At 38.9% G+C, this 12068-nt stretch overlaps 1 protein-coding gene across 1 annotated transcript in view; it reads right to left on the reverse strand.

Moving 5' to 3' along the window:
* Positions 1–3066: 3066 nt before the first annotated feature.
* QRFPR (pyroglutamylated RFamide peptide receptor) overlaps positions 3067–12068 on the reverse strand; it is a 48361-nt gene continuing 39359 nt past the window's right edge. Inside the window, exons 3-6 of the mRNA XM_008072224.2 lie at positions 11154–11215; positions 6167–6402; positions 4619–4716; positions 3067–3543 (exon numbers count right to left, since the gene is read on the reverse strand). Coding sequence (XP_008070415.2) covers positions 3230–3543; positions 4619–4716; positions 6167–6402; positions 11154–11215 — 710 coding nt within the window. The 3' untranslated portion in view covers positions 3067–3229. The remainder of the gene's footprint in view (positions 3544–4618; positions 4717–6166; positions 6403–11153; positions 11216–12068) is intronic.

Raw genomic sequence — 12068 nt, forward strand, 5'->3', positions numbered from 1 at the left:
AGCTTCTCTTTCTTTCTGTTACCTGGCTAGGAAAATAAATGCTGGAAAACTGGAGGCAGAATAAACACTTTGGTTATGAGGCTGTGACTGGACTTTGGGAATCTCAGCTGAAGAGAGGATACAACAGGGTGCTGTGATGGTGGCCTCTGAGTCCATGACATTTGGGAGTCAGAGAGAAGACCAAAGAGAGAGGGATTGTGCTTAAGGAAGACTAAGGGAAGGAATACAGGTGGGGAACTCTATTCTTCCTGATTCAGCTCTTGGGGTCAGCTTCGGGCACCATAAATTTTCATGGACTTGGAGTAAATTCACTCCCTCATCTTCTAACTACAAAGAAAATCCCTTTAATATAAGAAAAGTCTTGCATCCTTAGTGAAAGCAAAGGGTTTACAAATACAAATATTCGAGATCATTAATTCAGTCTAAATATACTACAGCCCAATCAATAAAATAGTCTCTCCAAACTGTCTCCTTTTGATTAGAAAAAATCAGTTACAAAATAAGCATGAGGGGAAAGTTTGGCAGGGGTGGGAGCAAGTCTCAGAATAGAAAAGGGAAGAAGGGGGGGCCTGGAACATGACTACCTGCAATAGTGCTGCAGAACTGGAGGAGCTTTGAGTACAAAGTTTTTCCCTACTCACTGCTCATTTTGTTCTTGCAGCAACTCCGTGAAGTAGGAGAAATTTCAACACCAGTCTACATGTGAAAACATGGAGGCTTAAAAAGACCATCACAGGGTATATTCCCAGTAGGGGGATTGCGGGGTCATATGGGAAGTCGATATTTAGAGCTTTTAGGAATTGCCACACTGCTTTCCACAGAGGTTGCACTAGTTTACACTCCCAACAATGGTGTAGAAGTCTTCCCTTTTTACCACATCCTCTCCAGCATCTGCTATTTTTGAGTTAATGATAATGGCCATTCTGACTAGAGTTAGGTGGTATCTCAGTGTAGTTTTAATTTGCATCTCCTTGACGATTAGTGAGGTTGAACATTTCTTCATGTGTCTATTGACTGCTCAGATGTCTTCTTTTGTGAAGTGTCTGTTCATATCTTTTGCCCACTTTGTAATGGGGTTGTTTGTTTTTTACTTTTCAGCACGTTTGAGTTCCTTGTAGATCCAAGATGTTAGACCTTTGTCATACATGGAGTTGGCAAATACTTTTTCCCACTCTGTGGGCTGTCTCCCTGCTCTCTTGATGGTTTCTTTGGCTTTGCAGAAGTTTGTCAGTTTAATGAGGTCTCACTTGGCTATCTTATCTCTTATGGCATAGGCACTTTGGGTTTTGTTCAGGAATTGGATGCCAGTTCCAACTTCCATAAGGGTGTGTCCTGCATTTTCTAAAGTTCTTATGGTTTGAGGTTTTACATTTAGGTCTCTGATCCATTTGGAGTTAAGTTTTGTGTATGGGGATATATAGGGGTCCTGTTTCAATCTACTGCATGTGGTCAGCCGGTTTTCCCAGCACCATTTACTGAATAGGTTCTCCTCTCCCCAGTGGTAGGTGGTGGAGGCTTTGTCGAAGATGAGTTGGTTGAGAAATTGAGGTTTTGCTTCTGGAATCTCAATTCTATTCCATTTGTCTATGTGCCTGCTCCTTTACCGATACCAAGCTGTTTTGATTATTGTAGCTTTATAGTAAAGTTTGAAGTCTGGTAATGTGATACCTCCGGTTTTTTTTTTTTTTTTTTTTTTTTTGCTGATGATTGTTCTGGCTATTCTTGGCTGTTTGTGTTTTCATATGAATCCCCGTATTGTTTTTCTAGCTCTGAGAAGAATGTTGCTGGTAATTTGATGGGTATTGCAATAAATCTGTAGATTGCCTTAGGTAAGATGGACATTTTCACAATGTTGATTCTTCCAGTTCATGAGCATGGGATATTTTTCCACTTGTTTGTGTCATCTTTGATTTCTTTTAGCAGTGTTTCATAGTTTTCATTGTAAAGGTCTTTCACGTCTCTAGTTAGGAACATGCCATTACTGGGAATATACCCTGAAGAACTCAAATCAATCTATAAAAAAGATACCTGCACACGTATTTTTATCGCAGCATTTTTCACAATAGCAAGAACCTGGAACCAACCATGCTGTCCATCAAAAGAGGACTGGATTAAAAAAATGTGGTACATATAAACAATAGTACTATGCAGCCATAAAAAGAACAAAGTCATGAACTTTGCAGCAACCTGGATGGAACTAGAGTTTATAATACTGAGCGATCTCTCACAGAAACAAAGATCTGAGTATCACATGTTCTCACTCATAAGTGGACCTTGAACATCTATCGTAATACTATAAGAAAAGGATTGACAGTGGGGGGAAACTTTGGGGGGGCAGGGAGGGGAAGGGAGGTGGGATTAACGGTGGTCAATATCTGTCTGGGGACACCCCTCATCAACAAGGATGCCTGAACGATGCATATTTGTATACCTAACCCTTATCTGTACTCCACAATTTAAAAATAAAAAATATGTTTTAAAAAAAGAGACCATCACAGCACAGCAAGTCAGCCAGGTGACTTGTAGGGCCATAAGAAACTCCAACACAGGCATCTACCTCTAAGTCTCATTCAACTGCCACTTGGCTACTTCTCCCTCTTCTCTGACTTAATAATTATAGCATAGACTTCATTTGCAAGACACTATATCATTTAATTTCAAAAGTGCACTAAAAATTGCATTACAGTGTTCAACTATTAACTTCATATTCAAGAAGAAGGTATTTTAAAGCTATTTTCTCATCCAATGTAGCAATACATAGAAAGTTCCATTACATTGACAGCATGGGAGAAACACTGCTAGCTAAAGACACTGATTTCTGTAAAAGATTTTTAAAAATCCACTTTAATAGTGTAAAAGTATGGTTTGCTAATTTTTCCAAATTGTGTTTTCATGTTAATTTTTTAGGCCAGTCAAATGAAACAGTGGAGTAGAGAAGGAACAAGGAAATCTGAACTGGTTGTAATCAGTTAGCTGTAAACACCACTGTTCTGGGACCAGCCTCATGTCATTTAGTGGAAAAATGATTTGTTTCTTTCCTATCATTATTTTAAGAATAAAAAAAAGTATTTGACCTTTGCTCAAAATAATTTCCTCTTCAGATTATAACAGGAAACGCATTAATATGAAGACATCATTACAATTAATGCACACTGCTTAAAACAGCATTCTCAGAGAGTTCAGAACTAAACAGGGCAAGATGTCATTGGAGCCTTCTTTCCCGCTCTGGCTATTCACACAATTTGACTTCAATGTTGCCATCACTGAATGCTTCTCCTTTGGTTTCCTCGACTGGGTTCTCTCTCTGGGAAAACTTCGCTTTCTTCTGCATCATCGTAATTCCTGAATTTCCATGTCTTCGTGCTGGAGACAAGGTTTCTTTTACTATACAATAACAAACTGCAGACAAAACATTTTTTTTGAAATTTTCATTCATAAATGCATAGACAATGGGATTACAGATGGAGTTAGAAAATCCAATGATTTGCACTATAGCAAAAATCATCTTGATTGTGACATCATCATATTCCTTTTCAAAATCACCTGAAATAAATAAATATATTTTAGAATGCATATTTATCTTGAGGAACATAAAAAATAAAAGTTATGTTTATCATCTGTCTTTATCAAAGATTTACATTTGTACAAATAGTTACAGGTGTGAAAAGTTCACAAGACCATTTTGGGAGAGGCATCTGATGTCTGAATAAAAATAATATTTGTGGTCAGGCACGGTGGCTCATGGCTGTAGTCCTAGCACTTTGGGTGTCCAAGGAGGCAGATAGCTTGAGTCCAGGAGTTCGAGACCAGCTTGGGCAACATAGCAAAACCTCCTCTCTACAAAAAATAAAGATAAAATATAAATTAACCAAGCGTAGTGCCATGTGCCAGTGTTCCCAGCTACTTGGGATGCTGAGGTAGAAGAGCCACTTGAGCCTATGAGGTCGAGGCTGCCATAAGCCAGGATCGTCGTGATCATGCCACTGCACACCAGCCTGGGTGATAGAGTGAAACCTTGACCCAATGATGATGATGATGATGATGATGATGATGATGATGATGATGATGATGATGTTTGTGATGAGTCTTCACTCTTGGAGAATCTAGACTTACAGGTATAGCCTAGTGCCCATCATATGTTAGGAGGCTCATAGCATTTCAACTTGATGACTCCAAGCTTCATGTAAACTGGAAGCAACAGTTACCCTTCAAATGCTTACTTGAATTCCAAAAACAAAACCACACTGAGAACCATGTCAAGTCCTAGGTTATTGGAGAGAATACACTGAAGACCTCACTGTTCACGTCAGGGGTCTCCTTGGGGGACACTTCAGAATGTCACATCTCTGCCAGTGCTTGACTAGTTTAAGGAGAACAGAAGGAGTGACATGGGAAAAGATTCTCAAAGCTTTTTTATATCTTTAGTAATTATTAAAAATTTAGTCATAGTCATACATAATTACCTGTCACATATGGACATGATCTTTGAAAACATGAAAGAAATGTATGAAATGTTTGATATTTAATGATCCAATAGCACCAAATTTCAATGACTCATTGTCTATCGTAGCAGGAAATGAACTAGAGCATCTATTGAATGAGAACGACAAGCACTCACTGTATTCAATCATCATATGAACGACATGGAATGGAGCCCAGCACACAGCAAATAAAGCTACCACCGTCACCATCATAATGACAGCTCGCTTCTTCTTCCTAAACCCACAGGAAACATTATGTTAGTTAACTCTCCCTTGGTAGATGTGCCAAATTGATAGTAAAGCTATTACATAAAGTCTGAGCCCAGCCCATTCAACCATAATTTTATAAGTATGTCCATGATAGGTTAATTATGAGCTGACTATCATCCCTGTTGATACTGACCCATTTTTATATTTCTCAAATCATAAACATCCTTATGTTGTCTGCTCATTATGGGTCTGTCACTCTGCTAGATGCTTAACATGGCTTATGTCATTAATCTTTCCAGCAAGCCATTTGACAGATGCAGAAACTGAGGCACAGAGAACGTTAAGTAACTTGGCAAAGTCAGATGGCTAGTAAGGAATGTATTGAATTTGAATTTACGCAGTCTAACTTCAGTGACCAAGCTCTTATTCACTTTATATTGAAGAGCATTCATACCTGTGATCGCAAGACATCAATATTTATAAAATATGGGAATCCCCAAGGATAGAGTTAAAATGCAAATCTTTATGACATATCTAAATAATATGATTAACCAGTCATTCAAACTAATTTGCTCCATTATTACTAAAAGAGATTTACATCTGCAAGAGATATAAATATATGCATGGTGCTCTAAGTTTATAAAAGTTTATGGTCATTATCTCTTATTTCAACATAGTAACCCTTTCTTCCACGGAAATGGGAGAGTTAACTCAGCATTAGATCCCAAAGTACTGAAGAGTTCAGGGGTCCTATACATTAAGGGAGGATTTCTTATCCAAACTGGGCACTAGAGGGCACTACACACTTGGGGAAATGATAAAATTTCATCAAATCACTGGACTTCTCCATATAAGGCTTTGATTGTTTTTGTTTGGTTGTTAATAGTCATTTAATGTAGATGATAAAATAAATCATATGGGTTACAAGTATCATAGCAGTAAATTGCATTTTAAAATTTATATTAATGAATAAAATCAGAAAGCAAAGCCCTTAGGTAAACATAAAATATATCAATAATAATAAATTAACAGCATGCTCCTGCTTCCAGAGGTATTCATACATATCAGTCGCATGTCTTTTGGCATCATCTCGGGATGGAAGGAAGTCAGGATGGATATTGTTATGCTCCCTGTACTAATAAGGAAGCAGGGACCTCCGGAATTAGAATGATCTATATCCTGTAGCTGGTGAGTGACAGGAGAACACCCACAGGACACACGATCCTGCCATGTCATATTTACATAAAGATGAAAATGTAGCCATGTTCTAAATTCCCAGTCAGCTTCTAACGATCACTGTACCGTCCCCCTTTGATTTGGGAGCTCAGGAGTTTACAGTCAGCTCTTGCCCAAAATGTTAATTACAAAGTATGCTGTAACCTAACTGCAGGGGTTCTGAGAACCCTGGCAATTGTCTCTTCCAGCATGACTAAAAAACATATTTTAAACAGAAGTGAACATCTCCTTAAACAGACCTGGCTATTTTGGACATTTCCTTTCCATGAATAGTTCGAAGCACGGAAGCATCCCCCACTCTTTTCTTTATCCAAAGTTCATAACCGATTTTACTGTACAGGATAAGCATCACCATAAGAGGTAGGAGGAAGAGGATGACAAGGATAAAGGTGGTGTAGATTTTCTGGTGCACAGGGCTGGTCCACTCTTCCAAGCAGCAGATGTGTTCTTTTTCATACAAGAAGTCATACTTAATCTTTATAATAAGAACAATTCAGTTAAAAGAACCAGTAGTTCACATCAAAAGAATAGAAAATAGTCAAGTAGTATTGCAATGCAGCATTTTAAAGCCCTTTTATATTTTCCACTGGTACATATTTCGAAGGAGATACAATTTTAATTGTTCTTTTGTTGTGAAGTATAGTTTTTCCATTTAATTGCTTACATTCTTAATTGCTTTATAGTCTGTTTTCTATTTTCGGTGGAATTAAGGTCCATAGCCTGTCAATTTTTATTTTTTATCTTTCTCAATTTTTATTTTCACTAGTCATAAGTTTTCAATTGGCAAAAGGAACACTACACATACCAAGCACATATTGAAAAATATTTTGCATTGCATGCCAGCTAGTTTAATATTAAATTATTTTGTTTTTTCAGTTGTTGAAGAGATGGACTTTGGCAAGGCACCCAGACTTCTTCCAGTCGAAAAGTACTGAAAGTTATATTTTGTTACTGCTATTTCATATTGCAATTATCAGATTGCTTGGAAAGATATTAAAAAGGAAACTGGTAGCTTTTAAATTCTGAGATGAATGAGAAATTGGAATTCAAGTTATTGCCAATTTGCAAATATTCAGATTGTATTTGTTTTCTGGTTTATTCATGTTGTTTCTGGTAGACTCATCTTATAATTTCACAAATATTATTAACAACAATAATAATAGAAAGTGTTTAAAAATTTAGGGCTTATTTCGAGGACAGACTAAGCATTGTAAGCATATTCAAAAGTCACTTCTCTGGTTAATATGAATAAAAATGAGAGAATTTATCAAAAGTAGTTTCAATAGCCACTCTAGAGCTTTCCAAATGAGTACTTAGGTCTGATACTTATTTCTGACTACGTTCCCAGCAGATTTTATTACCCAATTAAAAAAATTTTTTTTTAATCTTAAATATGTGGGGTACAATTCAGGGTTAGGTATACAAATGTTCATTATGCAGGTACCCTTGTTGATGAGGTGTGCCCCCCCGCCCGGAATTTTCCCACTACTGCCAATCCCGCCCCTGCCCTCCCCTGGCACTTTCCCATGACTGCCAATCCCTTTCTTATAGTATTACGATAGTTGTTCACTTATGAGTGAGAACATGTGATACTCAGTTCTTTGTTTCTATATTATCCATTTTTAATATCAATTGAATGGAGGAAAAGATGCATTTTGGTTACTAGTCAAAGCTAAGAAAGTTCCAATTCTGATCCAGGTCTAATTTACAAACACATACTGAAATATATTTTCAAGAGTCACACTTCCTGGGAATAGGATGTTAAAATGAAATTCAAGCCGGGCTCGGTGGCTCAGCCTGTAATCCCGCACCTTTGGGAGGCTGAGGTGAGTGGATTGCCTGAGCCCGCGGGTTCGAGACCCGCCTGGGCAGCGAGACTTCATCTCTACAATAAAATCAAAAAATTAGCCGGGCGTGGTAGTGAGTGCCTGTAATTCTGGCTACGCGGAAGGCTGAGGCGGAAGGATCGGTGGAGCCCAGCAGGTTGAGGCTGCGGTGGCCAGGAGCGGCCACTGCACTCCAGTCTGGGCGACAGAGTGAGACTCCAACTCAAAAAAAAAAAATGAAATTCATTCTGACTCCACTTAGGCAGAGCTAGCAAGGACCAGTGATCATGGTGGCCATGTTCTCATACATCCTAAGGCATGCTAGACTGGTAGCCTCCAAATGGGTTTACATACCCCTAGGGACAAACAAAGACTTCCTGGGGCACACTCAGATGACTTTACAGAAAACAACTTCAGATCTTCTATTTCCAAACATATGCTTCTCTAAAATTCCACTGTTTCATGTAGTCCCTGAGGTTGAAGTATCATGCTGGGTCTACATTCCCACTTCCTCTTTCATAATCACCCTTCTTCCAACTTACACAAGTCACATCTTCCACCCAGTCTGAATCTTATCATGGGGCACCAAAAGAAGAGAATATTTAAGTACTGAAGTCAGTGAAGTCACCTTGATCACAGCATCAAAAACCCATGGTAGTGCTTTCTGATTTTCCCTGTCTTAAATACATTTCTATTCAGGGTAAAGCCTCGCAGAGAAAAAATATATTTTGACAGTGTTGGGAAGTTGTGAATTCTCATTTTTTATACAGTGAGAAGGCAGAAGTGATGACAATTTTATTTAACCATCTCGTTGCTTCCATCACCTGAAAATTGCAAAGTGCATCCCTCATGAAAGAGAGCCCAGTGAGAGCGAAGCAAACAGAACAAGGGGAAAATGCCAATGGCAGTGTGCTTAATATCATTCAGGTGAGAAACTCAGGCTCCCTGCAAACTCACCCTGGTTCCTTAATAGAATTTAGGAGTGGGAAGCTGCCATGGAAAGCATATTAATACACTGAAGAATGAAATCAGACTTTTTCCTGACAGGAGGCAAATCTGATTTGGGTAGTCTGTTTGGCAGTGAGTTATATATTTATATATTTAGTTATATATTTAGAATATTATTTAGAACAGGGGTCCCCAAACCCTCGGCAGCAGACTGGTACCGGTCCATGTCCAGTTTGGAATCTGGTCACACAGCAGGAGGTGAGGCAAGGGCAAGCAGAGCTCCATTCTCTGTCAGATCAGCAGCAGTATTAGATTCTCATAGGACCTTAAACCCTATTGTGAACTGCGCACGTGAAGGATCTAGGTTGCAGACTCCTTATAAGAATCTAATGCCTGAAGATTCCCTCCCACCCAGTAGACTGTGGAAAAACCATCTTTCACAAAACCGATCCAGATGTCAAAAGTGTTGAGGACCACTAATTTAGGCTACATAATAAAATGATTTTATTTTTTAAATTTTATTTTAAAAATTGATAAATCTGTTTGTCTTCTATGGGCTAGGAATGGATCTTACAACCTGGGACTAGACTGAATCATTTCTAAAAGGGCTCCAGCAGTAGGGATTTCCTGCTGGAGATCAGGGCAGCCTCAGCAGGAGGGAGCTGGCCAGACCCCATTAGTGTGGAAGCTGAAAGGTCTTCATGAGCAGTTGGCTGGAGAAGGAAGTGGCAGTCAGAAGCCTCAATGGTGTTATCTTTGAGAAGCTCATGAAATAAAGAATCAATCATGGGCAAGAGCCATACCCAGAGAGCACCGATCCCAGAGAACATCTACCCCTTCCTTGCCTCATTTTTCTCTTGGACTTCTGAGGAGAGAGAAGTGGCCAACTGGATGGAGTAGGGGGAAGGACAGGAGAAGAGAAAAAGAAACACAAGGCAAGGAAACAGAAAAGAAGCCAAAAACAATCCCCATCACCTTTTTATGCCTAAAACCTATTTAAGCTGGGAGTAAGGAGACATTTTAAATTAATTAAGAAATTTTAAATTGATTTATGTGATTGTGTTTCTAGATTGAACATTTTAATAACAGAACTAACACTGTTCGTGTGACTCAAAGTGATCAGAGAGCTTCTGTTATCCGAATGACTGGAAGAATTATAGTCAAGGTTTCACCCATGATATTTTATCGTGAGGACTAAGAAGTTGTAGGATGGCATTTTTACATGTAGCAAGAGATAAAATAAAGTTGCTTTCTGCTCTCACCTATGAAGTGAAGCCCATTCAATAAAACATTTACACTTAAGAAGAAAAAAGATCAGGCCAGGCATGGTGGCTCATGCCTGTAATTCCAGCACTTTGAGAGGTTGAGGAGGGCAGATTGCTTGAGCCCAAGAGTTCAACACCAGTCTGGGAAATAATAGCAAAACATCATCTCTAAAAAAAAAAATTATTCAGGCATAGTAATGTGCACCTGTAGTCCCAGCTACTCAGGTGGCTGAGGTGGAAGGATCGCCTGAACCCAGGAGGTTGAGGCTGACGTGAGTTGTGATCATGCCACTACACTCCAGCCTGGGCAACAGAGTGAGATTCCAACTCAATCAATCAGTCAATCAAATCAGGCTGTTTATTAAATGTACTCTTACTCTAGGGTTCATTTGTTATCCTTGCTTATGGATGTGGCATGCCCAGTAAAGTTTCACATTTGCCTATCTCTATTTTTAAAAGGTACAAAGAGATACATCATGTGAAAAGTATATCAAGGGGCATATGAGCAACCCACTCCTGTCTTTGAGGACTATTTTACATGTTAGACCAGCTACGCAAGGTATGCCCCAACGAATTGGCAGGTCTGCCAAAGACCAACACAGTGCTCCCATGCGTGTGAGTCCCCATGCGTGGCTGGACCCATCTGACAAAGGTATGGGGAAAGGAGAGAAGTTGAATAATCTTGATTTTCTGACAATTTTCCAATTAGAATTTCAATTTGTCAATAACTAGGAGGCAGGTAAGAAAGGACTTGTGAAGGAGAATCAACTAATAAGTAGACAATCTATTATATTTTTTGTGACATAAAAATAAAAGAAACATCTAGAGCAATCATTCTACTCTTAAAATGTAACAGGACATTTGGGGACACTAGAAAAAGCATGCTCTGCTTACAGAAAAATGCAGAGAGTGACCTTGGTATTTTTAAAAAATGTATTTTAAGCACTAAAGTCTTAACAGCATAATATCAAGAAAAGCTAGATAAAACAGGGGAAAAAATCTTAAAACAAATTATTTTATTCTACTTGAAAGACTTTCAGTGAAATAACTGAGGATATACAAATATGTTATAGTGCTCTTGCTGGAAGAAAAATAGTGAGAAAATAGTGAGAAATAGTGAGAAATAGTGAGAAAATAGTGAGAAAATAGTTCAATAATATGATTCTCAACCCCATCCTCAAGTGTACCTCAAGTCGTTGCACGTGCCACATGGGTGATCCCACGATGACTGCCACCAGCCAGACCACACCTGTAAAAAATGTTACAATCATCAGAATATGACTCAGTTGAGTAAAATACAGCTATACATAATTCTCTGCCCATAAAGACCCCTTACATCAGGGCATCCAGTCACCACCCCAGAGCTATGGTCTCCTACTCTCTTACCTCCCTCAAAATTGCTGCTGGAATAGTCCTCCTCAAGCATGTTTTAGATGTTTTAGGAAGTACTTTAACAGTATTCTATTGACTATGCAATAAAACCCAGATTCCCTAGCATGGCCAAGAAGGGTCTCCATAGTCTCAACTGGCTCTCTCTTCTCTTTCACTTCAGTCCATTGTCTCATACCCCAGTCCTTCACTGAGGAGCTTGCAGAGTTGGTTTCAGTTCCCATATCCCAGAATGCACTGTGCTGCTCCATGCGTCCCCATTTTTACCTTGGACTGGCCACTCTATCCCCACTTTCGGTGGACTCAATTTCCGGGAATTGAGTCCACAGAAGTCATCTTCCTTAGGGAAACCTTGAAGGCCACCACCATTTCCAAATAAACTGACTGCTAATTCCTTGTTGTCTCTATGTACCCTTTAGTGCAGCCCCTCTGTTGCCCTTACCCACTTCTCAATTTCTTCTGAATTTCTTGAAGGCAAACAATGCCTTCATTTATTTTTGCTTGCTTGTTTCCTTAAATAATATTCCTAGGACATTTTCAAATTTGTGTTGTATCGTTTATACACAGAATTCAAAGATTTATGGGCTTTTAATAATTGACATCCTTCTAACATCAAGGACATCAGAAGACAGCATAAATTCCTCAGTAGTGGTGATCCATGTTTGTTGAAAGGATGAAAAACATTTAAATATGACATAGACACCCTCTATCAT

Source organism: Carlito syrichta, unplaced genomic scaffold (assembly GCF_000164805.1).
Source record: "Carlito syrichta isolate Samal-C Ts95f unplaced genomic scaffold, Tarsius_syrichta-2.0.1 Scaffold314879, whole genome shotgun sequence".
Taxonomy (NCBI): domain Eukaryota; kingdom Metazoa; phylum Chordata; class Mammalia; order Primates; family Tarsiidae; genus Carlito; species Carlito syrichta.